Genomic DNA, 20041 nt, shown 5'->3' on the forward strand with positions numbered 1-20041 from the left:
ATCATTGGTCCATAAGTTTGTGGAGCCACTTGGTCTTCCTTCCTCCCCTGGAGTGTTGGTGTTATTGCAAACTGATTCCAGATATAGAATTTAAGAAGTAAGGACAAATATATTTAAAAGCCTAAAGGTAACAAGTTTAAAATATTTTAGCATTACGTTCTTATTATGTAAATGCACGTGTAAGCAAATCTTTCCTTATGTTATAAAGGTATGTTAAGACACTCTTCCAGTCGTGTACTGGTACATGTACACGCTCATGCAGACAATGACGCAGAGCAGAGAACAGAGGGGTAGCCGTAGGCAAAGGGGCGTCCAGGCCTCCAGCACAAAGAGGTGTTTGATATTTAAGAGCTCAGGCAACATTGCGGGTAATGAGAGCCTTGGGCGTCTGAGCGGGGCAGAGCTCCAAGGCAAGCACTGGTAATTGTGTGGCCCCGTTACAGGCTCATCTAGAGGAGAAGAGTGGCAGGAAGAACCTTGTGTCACAGATTAAGACAAGCTAGGACAGCTGCACTTAACTGCAATGGGCTGGAACACAACTTGTTTCCCAGGCTTCTCTTTGCAGCAAGTTAATAATAGAGCAGCAGAAAACAACAGAGATTACTAGTCATGCAAATCTGAAATACAGTACAGAAGGTAACAATGGCTTCAATTATCAATTAAATAATTCATCATAGAGGTATAAAATATTATTTAAAAAACAAAGGCAGAAATACATATTACAGAAGCTAGAGATCAAACATTTAGGGGGACTTTGCTTAAAAAGATCCTGTGATGATCATAGCAGTTGTTGATGTGGATATTATTAGTTTCCTATTTTTTTTACTTTTAAAAGCTAACTGAAAGCACTACGTTTCTTAGATTTCACTCTAGTAGCATGCGTGATTAAAGATACGTCTGTAATATGTGGTCCCCTTGTAAGACACAATGTAGGTGAATAAAATTGAGTTTTGGGTGCACCAAAACAAACATACAAAATGAATATCAGCATGTAATATTATTTTTTCATGAGCAATAGTGCAGTTGATGGTTTTAATTAAAGGTATAACACTGAAACTATGCTGGCATAGTTGTTATTTGAGGTCTTTGTGGTCTTCAGAGTATTCACAGTTGCTAAAACGTTGTACCTAAAAAGATGGTACTGTTAAATTTTTAAATCTCTTAACACTAGAACTAAAATTTGATTCAGCTGCAGCGGGTAGCAGCAGCACCAGTGGATGTCTCAAAATCTCAGGTTAAAAAACCTAAAAACAAAGGAAGAAAAACTGCCCGTGATCCTGGCTTTTCTCTACTTGTTTCTCCACCCTAATGTAAATGAGACTGAATGTTACGATAGGCCCCTTTCACCCCTCTACCCCCCACCTGCACATGAGGAGCTCAGACACACGGCTGCTTTATCTAAAGTTGCTACAATATATCCACTTAAAGCGCTCCCTGCTGCTTTGATAGTCCTATTTTAGTCACATTTCACGGCGCACAGTCCGCATTAAATGTAGTTCTGAGTCCTCAAGCATTCGTCTTATTCATGGCAAAATACTTTGCGTGCAACTTTTCCTTTCCTAGCGTTAGAAGACTAATTATCACCATATATACTGCAAGGTCACATTTCTTTATCATCAGTTTTTGTTTGCGCGTGATGTATGATTAGTTGTGGCTCTGTGGGCCCACTTTGAGGTTTTTTTTCTAATCTCTTCAAAAGGCCTTTTTTCATAAAAGGAGTGCCAACTTTTAAGATGAAAGGACCTCCTTGGTTTGTCCTCTTCGCTACTGAATGATAAGCATTGCAAATTATTTATGTACATACAGATTTTCTTTCCAATGGATGAAAGAAATTGTTATTGAAAAAGAACAGAGTCCATTTTTAAATAACATCTTTAATAACTTTTACCGGTGGAATAATGACTCATAATGGCTCAGAAATCTGTAGTCATCTATGAGCACAGGGAGCGTTTGCATTTGTTTGCATAATAAACTCATGTAGTATTCGTACTGTATTTTCCCGCTCTTCTGTGAGCTTTGAAAGTTCAGATTGACTTGAAGGCACCTGGAAAACAATTACAGGGTTGAACCGGCTGTCACCATGGACACAAATGGACCAGCTTAATCCTTTGACCTTTTCTCTGTTGTTTGCCTTTTTTTCTGTTGTTGTTAAAGCAATGTGTACTGATCAGGGCAGAATGGCAAGGTGATATATCAGCACGCTCCACAGACTAGCACACACACTAAAGCATCCCCTGGCTTTAGTAGAGGATTCTCTTCATCTGTCTGCATTCAAGAATTTACTGTCACTCTTCTCCCAGGGCCCGGCTCTCCTATCTTTATCCTCTTCATCTCCTCTTCTCACACTGTCACTATTAGATCTGTGCTCAATGTGTTTCATTCATTTTCAATTCTTTTACACAGCTCGGCATCTGTGTTCATTATATATTTTGTTCTGTAGTGTTATTTTTGACTGTCTCCCCATCATTGTCCTTCTTTCCTCCCGAGGTACGAGCTTACCTCCCTGTCTCGTCGAGTGAAATTTTAAAAAGGTGTTGCGGTTTATTGTGATGAGCGTCGAGGCTGTCCTAGGCATCAGGATTCGGTTTTACTGTCTAACCCTCGCTGTTTTTTGCCGCCGTCTGTCCCCGCCTGCTGTGTGGATGTCAACGTGCTGATGGCTCTTTCTGTTGTAGGATTACGGCACATTGCGCAGCGTCGCTTGTGATGATCTGCATCTCATTAGAACCTTGAAACGAGAGCATTCGATTTTGAGAGATGTGTAGGGGGTTTTCAGCATATTCATCATCTTTGATTCTGTGTTTGTCCATGCTGACAGCTGATGCTTGACATGTAATTCAAACACTGAAACGCGGCTAAACATCCTCGAATCTCTGGAGTAAACTTTTTTTTTTCTTGTCATGTAAACATTTCCATTTATATGAATACATTATTTTGCTTCCAGTTATCAGCACTGGATCTTATTCATTTTTAGTGACTTAGTTGCCTTTTTTAAACACATTTCACTCTTTTGTTTCTTCGCAGTTTCTCCAATTTTCACCCTGTCCTTCTTCTGTCATATAAGGGTGTGATTCACACTGTACAAAGTACAATTAGAAGAAAATTACCATTCCAGCTCACCAAACTGTTTTCTATCTTTTAATGCATCTTAATGAAGCTTTAATTTGTTGTTAAAATTAATAAGCGTCTCATCTTAATGTGAAAATGAGAGCTTTTCTGATCCCTTATTCATTATTTATTAAATCGCTCAGATTCAAAAAATTAAATAAATCCAGCTTTTTAATGTGAGGCATCTTGTGATGTTTATCTTGAAAGGTGCTATACAAATACAATTTTACTTCCTTACATCTAAAAGTAAACATTATTCATAATCATTGTATTGGCTGAAATACAAATGAGGATTTACTGACAGAATAAAATTTTGTTTGAAGGAGGCTGAGGAGATGATGGAAGGAAATGAGAGCAGAACAAAAAAAAAAAAGAAGAAACCAGAGCTTTCAGTAGCTAGTTTATCATCTCTGCTGAGGCACAGTTTGCTCTCAGGAGTGCCAGTAACTGTCCTGCGATACATTAAACTCATCTTTCTGTTAAATATTACATTGGAGGAATGGGGAGATGTATGCTGAAGCTGGATTGATATGCATGCTAGAGTTCCTTTTTTGTGATGAGCACTAAAAGATCCTGCAGGAGAATGAATGCTTTTAAATGTCATCATTCATAAAAAAAATAAAAATAAAAAATAAAAGCCCAGAATGTATACATACACTGCAGTCACTTACACATACAATCAAGTGAAAAAGAAGCAACACCATTTTTCAAATCTAAAGTTCTATGTATCAGGACAGAATGAAAAATCATTTGTTCCTTTCTAGGTTGTAAACACTACATAAAATATTATACAGTGTCATTATTTATTTAACAAAAAATAAGCCAAAAAGCAGAAGCAGTGTCTGGAAAAAGTAAATATAACCCATGATTCAAAAGCTTGAAAAACAAGAAGTGATGATTCGAGACTTTACCAGTGTCTCACATCATTGCAGAGTATAATTTTGACCCATTCTTCTTTACAGCATTGCTTCAGTTTGTTGAGGTTTGCAGGCATTTATGTATGCACGGCTCTCCTGCCACTGCATTTCGATCATGTTGAGGTCTGGACTTTGACTGGGTCACTGCAACATCTTTATCCTTTTCTTTTTCAGCCATTCTGTTGTCGAGTTGCTGCTGTGCTCGGGATCATTTTCCTGTGCCACGACACAGTCTTGTCAACCTTTAACTGTCAAACAGATGGTCTCACATTTGTCTCTAGAATACTTTGATATACAGGGGAGGTCATGGTCGACTCAATGATTGCAAACAAAACAGCCCAGCCCAGATTATCAGTCCTCTACGGCTGTGATGGACAGTGAGGATGAGATGTTTGTGTTCATATACTTTGTTTAGTTTTCACTGGACATTGCACTGGGCAGTATGGCCAGACATCTTTACACTAGCCTTATCTGTCCAAAGGACATTGTTCCAGAACTATTTTGGTTTGCTCTGATGCAACATTGCAAACCTAATCTGTGCTGCCTCGTTGTTTTTAGAGACCTGGCAAACCTTCAAAACTAGTCAAAACTCTTGTCTTTTTCTAATTGTACTCTTATGCTAACTGAAGCCTGTAGAGCAGGGGTGGGCAACTCCAGGCCTCGAGGGCCGGTGTCCCTGCAGGTTTTAGATGCCTCCTTGAACCAACACAGCTGATTTAAATGGCTAAATAGCTCCTAAACATGCCCTGAAGTTCTCCAGAGGCTTGGTAACAAACTAATCATGTGATTCAGGTGTGTTGACCCAAGGTGAGATCTAAAACCTGCAGGACTCGAGGCCTGGAATTGCCCACCCCTGCTGTAGAGTCTTAAATGTAACTCTTGGGTTTGTTTTGTTTTTTGCAGTTTCTCTCTCGTACAGTCTAACCTTGGGGTGAATGTGCTGGAACATTCACTAATGGGAAGGAACTGTCCTCAATGTTTGTGAATAATCTTATAACCTTTCCCAGATTAGATGGGCAGTAACAGTTGCTTCTCTAAGATCGTTGTGAATGTCTTTTCTCCTTGTCAGTTTGTTAACGCACTCCTGAACCAAACCTGAGAACTGCTAAAAACTATGCTGTGATTAAAACCACCTGGCTGCTAATTATTCTTTTAATTTCTGTGGAAAGATTACGTGTGTGCTTTTTTCACCCATTTGGGCATTTTTATTTTCCCATAGCTTTTGTTAAATAAATAATATGATGTAATATGTTGTTATTCATCTGAGGTCGTATTTATTTAATTTATAGACCTGCTAAGGACTGAATGATTTGGTTTTATGCCCTCATACACAAATGAAAAGAGGGTCCACTTTATTTTTCATATGACTTTAAATACAGACAAATATAAACACACCTGAGAAACCTACTTCTGGTCCGGCCTCCTGTGCACAATACAAGATTTTTTGTCATAGTTATTGTTGTTGACAAACAGATGAATTTATCATTTGTTTTCTTAAAACAAATTATGCCACATATTTTTGACACTGCTCCCAAGTGGCAGTAGATAGCTCCAACATTTAAACAGAGGTCCTAAAATCTCATCTATGCACTGCCAGTAAAGCACCATGTCAAGATTATTAGCACTGATGTGGTCCAAAGGAGGAGGAGGAAGAAATGCTAGCACCCGAAGCTGTAAAATGAGTAATTCTTGATTTCTGTAGTGACAGTCGTAAGCTATGCCAGTAGTAACTTAGAACACGTGCTGGTGAGACATTTTTATGTACACCACTTGATAAAAGACTTCTACATAGAACATTTCCTATCTGTATCCTCCTCCAGAAACTTTCTCTCTCCATTCTTGTTTGCTCAAAGTGTATGTAAGGGAAGAAACTCAGAATAGCTGAGAAGAAGTGACTTCTGGGAAGCCAGGAGAGAGAGAGAATGCAAGGAAGCTTAAGTTAACCTAATTAAATATTACACTCCACCTTGTCTTTGTCCCCAGGTCTTTACCCTTGAAGCTATGCCGCAGGTTGTATAAGGCTGTCTTTGTAGACATCAGTGAAAAACCTCACATTTATTAACTGTATTGCAAGAACTTCAAAGGTTTGAGTATTCTTTGCCCCAAATGTCAATTTCAAATGGTTTCATGTGCAAGGTCGCTTAAGGTGTTTCTGCGGTACTCTCATGCCTAATGGCTATTGAAGGTAGGCAGGAAACAATGCATTATTCTGTCACACTCAACTTTTATCTCTTACGAGTGGGTAGGTGGGAAGTAATGTATGTGCACTCATTTCCTTTGTAGCCCACAGGCACACACAGTGCTCTCTGATGCACAAACAGCAGCATAAGATTCAGCTTTACGTTTGGTTTAGTTTGAACTCCTGTGATCAAACACGATGACTAGGAGAATTAATTACCTACACACATACAAAGATTGTCAAAATGTACTTGATCCTTGCAAATTAACAACAAAAATACTTCACACATGTTGGCTTATATTTGCCTTTGAGTCGAGCAGCATTTTAAATGCTTGAAATTGCCCAGGGCTGTGAATTCCTGGTCAGATTACTGATAACTCCCTACACCTCTGGAGATATCCGCTATCATGCTGATTGCCTTGAGTGAAGTGTAAATGTAGCAGAATACACATGTACAGTTTATGCACAGACACACTGCATTATAGTGCTGCTAAAAGACTTGCAAAATAACTTGCTTTCTGTCTGCTATAAGCCTAGCCCCACACACACACATGCACACACACGCACACACTCTCACACACAGACAGCACTCAGCTGTTCCTCTTAGAAGAAAGGAACAGCTGAGTGCAAAACCCATCACAGTCTTTCTGATCCTCTTTGCCACTAGTTGCACGCATGCCAAGCCTCTCAGTAGAATGACTGCCACATATCTGTCAGGATAAACTAAAAGCTACTGAAACATCCTGGGGGGTGTGAGATATCTCTATTTTGTCAACCATCAAAATTTATGTAGTGTGGCACTCCTTTCAGGTGGATGATGCGTGGGCTTCTGTTACTACTGAAATGTTATTGGTAGTCTATTTTTGTCCCAGCACTTAAACATGCAATGTGGTTTGTAAAAGAGGAACATTATGGCAACTGAACGAATAGAATTTTAGATTTAGTTTTTCCTTCGTAGACCAATGTTTCTCAAAAGTTTTCCACGGTGAGAGATCATTCAGTTTGTTGGTTGCATATAGCTCTGTTTGCCAGTTGCAGAGGGAGTTGGGGGTTGAAATACAAAGGAGTACAGAAGGCAGATGGAGACATAACAGTGAGAGAAAGGCCACACCGCCAGCAGCAGAAGAGAAGTAGTGTGTCGCACAATCTTGCTGTGAAAAATTTCCTTTGATTTTGAGTGTGAAATCTCAAGCACACACACACACACACACACACATACACACACACACACAAATATACACAACTGAAGGCAGCCCTGATTTTTAGGAAAGATGCTAAAAAACAAACTTTGGTGTTGAATTCTAAAAATAAAAAAACCCAAAACATAGACATTTATTTGGTGGTTGTTACAGTAGCCACTTTCATTAAAAGCACAAATAATCACACACATGCACACACACCCTAAACCATGTGACTGAACATGCATTATCTATACCGCTGTGTGTTGGGCGATCGTGGCTCAAAAAGTTGGCAGTTCGTCTTGTAACCGAAGTTTGCCGGTTCGAGCCCCGGCTAGGACAGTCTCAGTCGTTGTGTTCTTGGGCAAGACACTTCACCTACTGGTGATGGCCAGAGGTGCCGATGGCGCGATATGGCAGCCTTGCTTCTGTCAGTCTGCCCCAGGGCAGCTGTGGATACAACTGCAGCTCGCCTCCACCAGTGTGTGAATGTGAGAGTGAATGAATAGTGGCTTTGAGGGCCCCGAAAAGCACTATATAAATGCAATCCATTATTATTGTTAAAGTGGTAGTAGTGTACTAGTGCATCTGCATTTTATACTTATTGTTTGTGACTTTAACCTGTTGGTAGTGGTTGCTAGGCAACATGGTGACATCATGATATATCATGCCTAGTTCAAGTTTTCTGCACTTAAATGAGTTGACTGAAATAAAATGATAATCTGCTTTTGATCATTTTAATATCATAAATGCTTCAAATGGGCAAATTGTTATAATATAATATAATGTAATAAATTATTATGTGGTTGCTAGGTAGATTAGAACCTGCAGTTGTAGCTGTGTGCAAATGTTGGTGGTTAAATTCCTGATCATGTAAGAAGAGTTTGCAGGCAAATAGTATTATAGTAAGACAATAAACCAGAGCTGTTTTAATTTTGCATATTTCTAACATATTGCTACAGCTTAGAAGCAACAGCCAATAATTACACAATTTAAATACATTTAAATATAAATAAATCAGTATGTTGTATTTAAAAAATATTTAAAAAATTAATAACCCAAAATTAACCCTCATACTACTGACATTGAACATTGAATGGGGAATAATTTATTGCATAGACAAATAGCAATAATAATAATACTAGTAGCAATCTCAAAGCTTTGTCAGTTACACAATTAATTCCATCAAAAGAAACAAAAGTTACTGTTAATTTGCATATTTTGTAAAATGAAAATCTATAGTTTTATTGAATGCAACTTTGAGCTATTATTCCAAATGCAGTTCACAAAATTATTTTAGAGCTTTTTCAGCATCTTTAGATCTGTTATGACTTAGTTTTCATTCATTTCAAGTACACATCATTTGTGGTCACTTTAACCCCACTATAAAATTATACACACAACCAGCTGTCCAGAGATGTAATCTCTGCAGCATGTTCTGGGTCTTCCCCGGAGCCTCCATTACATGCCCAAAACACTTCACTAGGAGGTGCCCAGGAGGCATCCTGGCCAGATGCCCAAACTACCTCAGCTGGCTCGTTTTCATCTGGAGAAGTAGCAATTTTAGTCTGAACTCCTCCCAAATGACTGAGTTCCTTACTCGATCTCTAAGGCTGAGCACACTCTTCTGAGGAAACTTGTTTCTGGCACTTGCACCTGTGATCTTATTCTTACAGTCACTATAGATAGCTCCTGACCAAAGGCGAGGGTAGGAACGCAGATCTGCCAGTAAATCAACAGATTTACCTTCATGCTCAGTGTTTTCTTCACTACAGCAGATCAGTACAGCTTCCACACCACTACCATGGCTCTGTCAATCTGATGCTGCCCTCTCCCTTCACTTTTGAACAAACACCCATATGCTTAAACTTCTCCACTCGGGGCAGCGACTCATTCTGAATCCAGTGTGTACACTCCACTCCTTTCCAGCTGAGAGCCATGGCCTCAAACTTGGAGGTGCTGATTCTCATCCCAGCCTCTTCACACTTGGCTGCAAATAGCCCCAGAACAAGCTGGAGATCATGGCTTGATGAAGCCAACAGAACCACATCATCTGTGAAAACCAGAGATGAGAACAGAATCGGTCAGAAGCAGCAGTCCTGGCGGAGACCCACACCCAGCAACCAGTCTGGCTCTTTACTGCCAGACTCTCACTACTGTTGTACAAACATTGGAAACTAAGGCTAAACACACACTAAAGGCAGTTATAGCATACAATTTGCCTAATGCTTTGCTAAGGCCATGATAACATCTTAGAGTAGGAACCAATAGTGCTACCTTCCTGCCTGCAAATCGCGAACAAAGGTACATTGGAGGATCATTGCTTCTCAAAATATGGCTTTAAGTGTAGCTATGTGTTGCATGATCGGGACCTCTATCTCGCTCAGGTAGATCTGTGGATGTCTCCAATATTATGATAACCAGGTGATGAATGAAGTGATAGCATCTGAGTTTTTCTTCCTTAAATGAGTGTCAGAGTGTCCCTACTGCCCGGATATTGTGTGACACTTTAATTTAAGACTCACTGTAAGCACTAACTGAGCAAATCATTCCCTTTATTAAAACTTCATAGAACATTTGGATTTTTAAAAAGCACAAATCAAAGAAAAATAAAAAGGAATGATGTGGCATCGTTAGGAACAAAATGATTCACAAAGTCATACAAAAATGGAATGATAAAAAAATCTCTCGATATATTTATATATCTATGAGATATTACAAAAATATACTTCTGGGGTCTGCACGGACCCCAGTCAGTAGGATGATGCAGCAAATACCATGACTCACTTGAGATTTTAAAACAATTAATAATTTGTAACACTGATATTTGCTAAATTTACGCCTTTACACCATTGAATAACACATTGAGTGCCACCAGCTAACAAGGTAGTCTGTTTATGTCTGTTTATAGCTGAAAGATGTTTCATTGCTGTAAAAAAAAAAGATGGAGGGTTGCAAAAAGAAAACACAATAAACTGTAAAAATTCTAGAAAATTTAAAAATACTGTAAATGTGTTTTTCCATCATACCCAGCATAGCAACACACTGTGTAAAATAGGAGGAAGACTTTGAATATGTCAATAAAGTTGTTATAGTGGGGGTTAGTGACTATTATCAATATTAATAGTCATTTATTATCAATAAATTTAAAAAAGAAACCCTTTGCCTTAGCAGCATTTTCTAAAACCTAATCTACTTTTATTGCAGTATTGCTGATATATTCCTTTCGCTTAACTCTCACTTCAGATAGCTCACTAGCTGAATCTGAGAGCTTTGGCTCAGTCAGATTCAGGAGTTAATGAGATTCAGCTTTACAAAATCAAAAACTGCTTTAAACTCCACTTTGACTTTAACGCTAACATCTCTTGACTTTGCATAGCCTCAAGTTTTGTGACATGAAAACCTCCCTAAGCCCAAAGTGTGAGAATTTAGGCTGGTCCCTGAAGTATATTCAAGAACAAAGCTGATACTCAGGCCTGTGTGAAGGTACAGTTGTTTTGATGCCTTAGCTTCAAATAGGGTTTCCTCTGGTGGTAAAGATCTAAATATCATTAAAAGGAGAACATTGAAGGGGAAAAACTGAGATTTTGGTTACTATGAGATTTATGCATGCTTTGAAAAGACTATTTTTTAAAAAGGCACTTTTACTGTTTTGACATGATATTACCTGCATTAGCCAAATGTATTCCAATATTTATTATTTCATTTCTCAACTCTGTCCAACAGCCAGTTTATTTTTTATCTGTCTCCAGTCAGTACTGGGAATGTTAGTGTAGATTTGCTTTTCTGTTTAACAATTTATGTACCTAATTTATGTATTTATGCATTTTTTTCTTTGCAACTATAGCAGCTTACAGTTGCAATTACACAGTAATTTAATCAGGTTGCTCTGTTATAACTCTGTAAGTTGTAACTCCTTGGCATTTTTCCTTTTTAGTGCTTTTCGAGTAGCATGCAGTGGGTATACTGGAGTTTGTTTTTTTGTGTTTCTTTTTCTAAAGAGGGCTGTTTGTTCCACCTGACAGTGGGGTTAATGAAAGCATTGAGACTGAACCAAACAGTTTTTTCAGGGCATAAAACCAAAACACTGAATAGCCCTTTTAAGACCCTGCAGAGGCAGAGTTGGCTGTAAGTTCCACAGCTCGACGCTTCAAACAACCCTTTCAGATTATGTGTAGTAACTTGATTCAGTAATAATATATAGAAGTATAGGTGGCGCTTTAATTATGCAACATTATCTAAGTTATCCAAGTTGAGTCAAGCTACAAGGACCCAAATGAGATACAGTAGTTCACATCATGTGTAGCAGTGTGCTGGTAAACTGGATAACAAATCTTAGAAAATAGAGTGGAAAGGAGGAAACACACAGCAGTAAGGCAGTCAGTGATTGTGCCATGAAATAGATCCTACATCACAATGCAGCATCAGAACTGTAAGTATCAAAGTTTTATCTTCAGATTTCTCAGAGCAACTTGATCCTCAAAATGTATTGCTCTGGAACTAGAAGCCCTAATTGGTGAAGAAAAAAAAGCTTCTGCTTATTTCTGTTTGGAAAGCCTTTGAAAGACGCTGCAAAGCGAATTTAGCTCTATTGAGGATGATTTCAAAGCTGCTTTTTTTTTGTACGGTCAGCATATGTGAGAGGTCTTTTATCCCTCCAAAAGGCTGGAGGAATGAGACAGTCTGAAGCCCACTGACTCAGATCGCTATTGTCTGTCCACAGATATTCTCCCAGTGTGAGAGGTCACACATGCACAAACATGCACACACATACAGACATACACACACACACACACACACACAACTACGACTTCAGAAGGCTTATGCTGCATTTACTAACAGAGAGCCGGGATGAAAGTCAAGGTTGCAGGCTGCAGTGGAGTTAAAATCGAAGAGATGCGCATGTGTGCAATTTTGGATTTGCACCTGCTAAATGAAGCTTGAACTTGGCCTACAGGCTTTTTTGAGGATGCATGAACTCTGATTAGCTGTCTCCTCACCTCAGCATGTTGTGCGTATGTGTCTGTGCCATGCTGGAAAGTACTTAACTTTTCACCTCTGCTGATCATGAGCAGAACCTGAATTCACAGTAGAAGTACAAATTTTCGATATCTTTTCCAGTCTTGATTATACTCTTAAGTAAATATACTTTACAGTTTTAAAGAGTCAACTGACTTTTCTTTTTTCCCCCAGAGGCACTGGGATGCCTCTGTGATGATGGAGGTAAAATTGCTATGATTTGTGTGCTTTCAACAGCAATTCTGCTTCTGAATGTAAGCTGCATAAATGACTTGGAAGAACAAACAGCTGTGCAAATTGTCGTCAGAGGAGCTAAATGAGATTTCCTTTCTGACGGTCTACAAACAACGGTTCCATAAACAGTTCTTCACTTCTACATTATCTTCTACCACTATAACACCCACTCAGGCATAATTTCCAGGAATGGCATGCAGAGTTAGGTATTGTTCATTTCTACACAAAAGTAAAAAAAAGAAAATCGACCCTCCTCTACCTTTTCCAATCCACTTTTGCAAGCAGTAGATGGGCAAATCAGCTCCACAAAGCATCATCCTCCTGGCCTACTTGTTGAAGTGGCAGCTATTGAGTGCTCTATTAACCTAGCACTAATACATCCATTTGTTCAACAAACTTTTCTTTCATAACACTGGTTAGCTGGTGTGCTTGAATCATCAAGATGATAGAGAAGATAGAGAAAAAAGCAGTTCACCAAAGGAAAGCTGAAATATAATTATAGGGCACATTAAAAAAAAGAAGAAGATTGCCTGGTATAAAATTGTGCCGATTCTTTTTCATAAATCTGCAGCAGATGTGTTGTGAACATTTGGACTGTGCGTTGAAAAATAATTAAAACCCTTAGTCTTCGTTCAGTTTTACGGTAATTACCCCCACGGGTGGCAGAATTTCCAATCATAGTTTTCTAGTTTCTAGTTTTTGCAAAATGAAAATGAATGCAGCATGTAGTCTTTATGTCAGAGAAATAAACAGGTCCAGATCCACCTCAGCACATACACAATACCGTAATACTCCCATATTTAGAAAAACTGTACGAGTTGTTGAAGGGACAGAATTCAATCAATGGCTAAACTTCTAATAAGTGAGAAACTATTAATAAAATATTACAGTTTACAGTCAGGAGTGTTTTTATGTTTTTTGGTTTTTTTTCAGGTGGGAACAAGTTGAAAGGACAGCAGTTTTGTCTGGATTGGGCCTGGATTTCTTTGGAGAAAGAGTACTATGTGGTGGATGAGGAGGAGAAATTTCTGGACGTGGTGCTCAGACGAAGAGGATACCTAGGGGAGACGTCTTTCGTTGGTGAGTCTGTTTAGTCTCCCTTTCTGATCAGAGGACATATGTTCTATCGTCTAGCATTTTGTCTTCAAGGGATGGCATTGAACAATAATGTCCGGTGGATTGCTTCAATTTTTTATATTATATTCATAGCCAACTGTAATAATTTGGTGGTGCTCTGGCTTTGCATTCCACAGCACATGCTTGCATGCTGGCAACCATTTAGTAAAAGCAAAGAGTACAACTTTACAGTACTTCCAGCATGGCCTGTTAGTTTTGATGTCAAATTCATATTCTCTTACTGTCTTTTTTCCGTAGAATTCAATTAAAATTTCAGTGCTTTACAGTGTCTTTTGAAATGCCAGGCTTTTCATAGCTACACATTCCTGTTTCTGCAACAAAAAATTTTTTAACAAAAGCTCACACATTCACGCAAAATGAAAATGCTATTGAAGCTAAAAATCTATTGCAGAATTTCCTTTTAACGCACATTTTGACCAGATTTGTCCTCAAAGTCAGAGTAATATTTTCTGGCTTCAAGCCAATTTAGTTTGCAAAAAAAAGGTTTTATTAGATTTAGGAAGCTGAGATGGTTGCAAGGTCAGTGCTTTGCTATGTACAGAGATGTAACTCTTTTCTTTTTTCTTTTTTTTTTGTCTTTAATGGCGCATACAGGAAACCGGTGTAATGCAACCCATAATTTTTCATTTGCTGTATTTGTCCCAGACGGTTAAGAAAGGACATGAAATAAATATTAAAACACGTGCATGTCAAAAGGCAATAAAAAATGCACTGACCAGATGGCTATGGCAACATTTGCAAAGAAAACACTGACAGTTTTATGGCTTTTACTGAGGTTGTACATTAAGTTCCTGTTACATACTTAGGTCATTATCATTCATATCAAGAGAAATCTCACCCCATTATCACCTTGTCTCTAAGTAATACAAAGCTGTAGATGTGAATGAATATTTATATGTTTTTCTCTTCTGACTTTTGGACTTCACTCTGTCTGGCGACTATGGCCGACCGTCCCCTGCAGTTTTAATGCCACGGTCATTGTTAGCTATTTGACAAATGTCTGTTTGCTCGGCTTGTGGACTTCAGTCTTTTGAATGAGTTTATTATTTATTTTGTTATGTCTTAATCACTTATCTAGCTAACTGAAGAAGCAAATTATTAATAACATTATATGTATACAATAAAAATAAACATGTTATTTTATTTATTCACATCAATAAACTGTCATTTTATTTTATCAGAATGTTGTTTTGAATAGACAGTGGTGCATTGGTTAGCAGTGCCTCATATAAACAGCTTTCTAATCAGCGGGGACCTTTCTGTGTGTAGTTTGCATGTCTCCCATTGCCTGAGCAAGTTTTCTGCCTTGCTAACCACAGCACCACTCTGACACTCTGCGCTCCAAATAAAGATGCATCTGCGTGCAGGTGGTTGCTCCCCATGCCCCTGATCCCCATCTCCCGCAATCATCCAAAAGCAGAGTTGGGTATCACTCATGGCATGCTAGTTGCACTCTATTATAGACCACTTGTGTTGTTTTCTTCTGGGGGGTTTTTTGTAGTGCATAGCGCAACTGAAAACAGTAGAGGAAGTGGAAAGCAGGCCTATATGCTTCAGTCGATCACTGTCAAGCTGCTGGCAGGTTTGATGAGTCAGCACTCTGAGCTGCAAAATAAAGGAAAGAGCAGGGAATTGATTAAGACGACATTAAGTCGATGCAAAAGAAAAATGATTTGGAATATTTATTGGAGTCAAAAACACTCAGTTATTTGAAAAAAGTGCATTTTTGCTTGTTGATGGTGCTCGGTTGCTACAGTGTAACGTCTGTGAAACTGAATCCTGTGTCCATGCAGGTGCCCGAATACCTGAATATAAAACAAAGCACTGTGACCTGGCTTATTGCTTTGTAAAATCCTGGTTTGAAGCCTTTATTCTTTATGGGACAGTAATTCACAAAATGATATTTTGACTTGAGTCAAGCAATTAAGACCATAAAGTCACTGGGAATATCTTTACTGAGGTCATAAATTAAGCAAGCCTTCCGGTCGATGCCGTTCCCTTTAGGGGTCGCCACAGCAGATCGTCTGCCTCCATCTCACCCTGTTCTGAGCATCCTCCTCTATAACACCAACCCTGTGCATATTCCCTTTCAATACATCCATAAATCGCCCCTGTGGTGTTTTGTCTTTGTTCCGCCCCCCTGGCAGCTCCATATTCGACATCCTTTGTCCAGTATATCCGCTATCCCTCCTCTGCACATGTCCAAATCATTTCAACCTTGCCTGTCCAACTTTGTCCCCAAACTGCTCACCTCAGTTGTTCTTCTGATGTGCTCATTTCTGATCTTTTCAATCTTGGTCGCTCCCAAGGAAAATCTTAACATCTTCAGCTCTGCCACCTGCTGTCTTATCATACATCATAGCAGGTCTCACTATCATCTTGTAAATTTTCCCTTTCACTCCTGCTGCAATCCATCTGTCACAAATCACCGCTGACACTCATCTCCACCCTCTCTGCACTCTCTTCTTCTCCTCTCTTGTCATTGCCCTTTGTTTTGTATGGATGATCCCAGGTATTTACACTCTGCTCCTTGCAGATTTACTGCTACACCTGTGTTCCTTTTCTTTTACTGTCATTCCTCTTTTCTCCAGTTCACATCTCCACCTCTCCAGGCTCTCCTCGACCTGCTCTCTACTCACGCTACAGATCATAGAAACATAGATGTTACAACTCTCACCATTCATCCAGACTGAGGACAAGTGATAGGAGTACACACAGATTTTTATACAATGTACTTCTTTTTCCAGCCAAAGTTACGCCCTACTTTCACAAAGAAAAGATCATGTGTAAGTCATTCCATTGGCATCAATTTTTTGACCCAGAGCCTACACCCTGTCTATATAATACATGATTTTAATTATTTGATTGCCAGCTTTATCAATGGGCTGTAAGAGAGAAATACTTTTGAAAAATCTATAAGGTAATATTTGCAAGCTTTGAGCTAAAGATACATTTTTTGAGAATTGCACAAATTTTTTTTTCTTTCATAATTTCTAATACAGATAAAATCCAATATGGAAAATGATGTCTTCTGATTCTGGTTTGAGCCATGAAATCCAACACTGACGTGAAAATTGTTCTCCTGGTTTACAATCTGTATTTATAAAGGTACCCCACTCATTGGTGGTGCTATGGTGTGTGTAGGCCACAGACACCAGAATTTTATTGTAATCCTCTTTTACCCGTGCTCTGACTTTCCCCCAACTTTCAGGAAAATCAGCCTGGTCGTATTTATGTAATCCTGCTAAGAGACAAACAAACAGGCGGAACTGAAAACAATGGCAGCAGTGACAAAGTCGCATTTTGTCCCCTCTTGAATCATCGGATTTGAAATAAAGGAGGCATCATGCTGCCTGTGACACTCATCCATGTACATAACACAGTGTGGGCGGAGAACATGCTGGTGTGTGTCAGTCAAATCTTAAATCCAGCCAGTCGCACAAACATCACTGCCTGAGTTCTTAATAAGCCTTATGACCAACAGACGGAGGTGATTTTGTGTTGGAAAGAACAGCCCAGCATGTTTTTGTGCTTATGTCTGACTGTTTGTGGAGGTTTAAAGTTTAAAAGGATGGTGATGATGTTGTCCCTGAACGGCCCTTTTAGTACTTTGTTATGCTTCAGCTCGTTTGCCCTGCGAGAAGTAGCAGCTGTAAGCAGCTTTTACTCTCTCACCTCTCATCATTATTCTGTTAATCGCGGGGTCAGGTGTTAGCATCACAGTGTAGCGGTTAATGTTAGCTTTAAGACTCATCTACCTGTGTGTGTGTGTGTGTGTGTGTGTGTGTGTGTGTGTGTGTGTGTGTGTGTGTGTGTGTGTTTGTGTGCTGGTGTGTATATTTGATTCCTCTTGGGAAGGTTTTAAGTGTATCTCTTGGGCACACATGAAAGCTTGCGTTCAGACTCTCATCTCTTTGCACAGTTGGTGTGTGAGCACCTGGTTATCTCTGACCACACTCACATAGTACACACACACACACACACACACACACACACACACACACACACACACACACGCACACACACACGCACACATCGACTTTCAAGCCAGCATTTTAAAAGGAATGTCTAACATGGCATGCTGACGTGCCGCTATGCATGAATGTGTTATTCATGTGCACTTACATGGTTAGTACATTTTAGAGGAAGGCAACATCAAGAAGAAAGAAATGTTTATTGTAGTCTTAAGAGCATCGGAGTTGTACCCCAGTGTAGTGGGTAACATGTTCACCTTATGTGTGAACATGTTAACCAATAGTGATTTGAGAGTGACATAAACCCTGCCTCTGGGGGCCATTAACAAGCAAATTTCAACTGCTGTTCCCAAGCCTGGATAAATGAGCATCTTGCATCAGAAAGGGCATCCTGTGTATAAAATCTGAGCCAAATCAGAAGATGCAGATCCATCTGCTCTGGTGATCCCTTGAGGAATAAGATGGCAGCTGAAAGTGCTGTTAGTCTTAAGAGAATAAGTGCACCGTTCCTCCACAGCACCAACCTAAATCACTCTAAGTGCAAATACACATGGAGTGTTCAAATTTCAGTCTATTTGTTTTAATGTGGCCTTTGTGGCACTGTTTAGGCACTAATAATAAAATATGGTGAAGTCTAGAGCAACAGTGATCAATGTAAAAAAAATAACCAACATGTTTTTCTTCATAGGTTTCTTCATTTTCCCCTTGTTATTGGTAACTGTCAACTAAGGGATGTTGCTTTGTTGTTGTTGCTATACACAGACATGTATTTATTTATAGTTATGTTTAGTATTTAAAACGAATTAATTTCTATTGCAAAAATGTAAAAACTGCAGTGAGATATATAAAACAGTCACAAGGGCCAGTGTCGTGCCTGCACATAACTGTCAACTTAGCAAGCAACCAATTCAAATTGTATCTTTCGGCACTTTCTTTACTAGCAGCCTGTTGGCAAAGCAAATCATTTGTTCCTGTCTTTAGGTTATTTATGAAAAATGCCAAAGATAACACAGTTTGGCAGGTAAAGAGCTATTAGCTGAGACCTTTTCATATTTCAAAATTGGAAGAAACCAAACAAATGGAGAACAAAGAAAAAGGGCAAGCCTAAAAAATATCTATAGCAGATCATCAGTATCTGAAAGTCATGTCCTTAAGACAGATGGAAAAAAAATCCAGCAAAACCCGACACAGTACATGTGAGATGTATCCTACCCTCGACGTGATCCAGGTGCTTTTTGCTGAAGTCTCAGCAGAAATGGTCTCAGTGGAAGAGTGGCTGTCAAGAAGCCATTCTTAAAGAATTAAAACAGATATTACACAAGAACTAGACTAAAAATCAGTGCTAACAGCTCTGATGGAGTGATGATCCCAAATTTAAAATTTCTGTTTCAAGTCTTTGTCAGTATGTACTGAGGAGGTCAGGAGAGAGACAACAATGATAGTCTGCAGCGTTCTGTAAAACACCATGGAGGCTCTGCCATGGTTTGCTGCATCCATTTCAGCCAGTGGTGTTGGGGTTCTTGTCTAAACGGATAGAATTATGAACAGAAAAGTAGCATCAGACTTCTGAAGGAAAGCATGTGATTGGCAGTGGCTTCAATTTTCAGCCTGACATTGATCCCAAACACACGGGGAGAGCAGTAAAAGCATACCTGGACCAAGAAGAAAACCACAATGAAACACTCATCAGTCATGGCCTGACCTCACCAACATTCAAAGAAGAACCTTGAATGTCCTTTAAGAAACCTGGAAAACTGTCCCTGAAGATTACTTAAAGAAATTACAACAAAGTTTGCCTAAGAGAGTGCAGGTGGCGTTGAAGAATAAAGGCGATCATAGCGAATATTGACTTTCAGGTTTGTTAGAATGGTACAAACTTATGAGCTTTTTCGCTTTTTATTTTCATTGCAAAATATTAACACATGAGTGTTGTTGCATTTGCAGTTATAAAAGAAATAAATGGACAGAATTCTGAGTGAAATTCAGGAGGGCTCGTTACGAGACCCGTTTTGATGGACAAAGCTCAGATCCAGCAGAAGAGGGAAACCTTGATGATGAAATGAAAGACACGTATGGCAGCTGGCATTAAAGTTTTGCTAGCTTTCAGTAGACTCGTAATAAGTGGCAGCCAGTGTCTAAAGTCTTTTACACAAATACAAGGAGAACAGCTATTTTTTCATTTCTTGCTTGTTCTGCGGTTTTGGTCCGGCCTTGGGAAACACGAGCTGGACTGAGGTGAGGTGCATGACTTTAATAGCTACTATAGTGTTATTATAAAACAGAAAGAAAATGCAG

At 39.1% G+C, this 20041-nt stretch overlaps 1 protein-coding gene across 2 annotated transcripts in view; it reads left to right on the top strand.

Moving 5' to 3' along the window:
- The window catches only part of frem2a (FRAS1 related extracellular matrix 2a), a 69005-nt gene that overhangs the window by 13506 nt on the left and 35458 nt on the right, over positions 1-20041 (top strand). For both annotated transcript variants that reach the window (XM_082549113.1, XM_082549114.1), the window contains exon 3: positions 13569-13715. In XM_082549113.1, the coding sequence (XP_082405239.1) occupies positions 13569-13715 (147 nt within the window). The remainder of the gene's footprint in view (positions 1-13568; positions 13716-20041) is intronic.

This window comes from Aulonocara stuartgranti (assembly GCF_965226115.1).
Source record: "Aulonocara stuartgranti genome assembly, chromosome: 10".
Taxonomy (NCBI): domain Eukaryota; kingdom Metazoa; phylum Chordata; class Actinopteri; order Cichliformes; family Cichlidae; genus Aulonocara; species Aulonocara stuartgranti.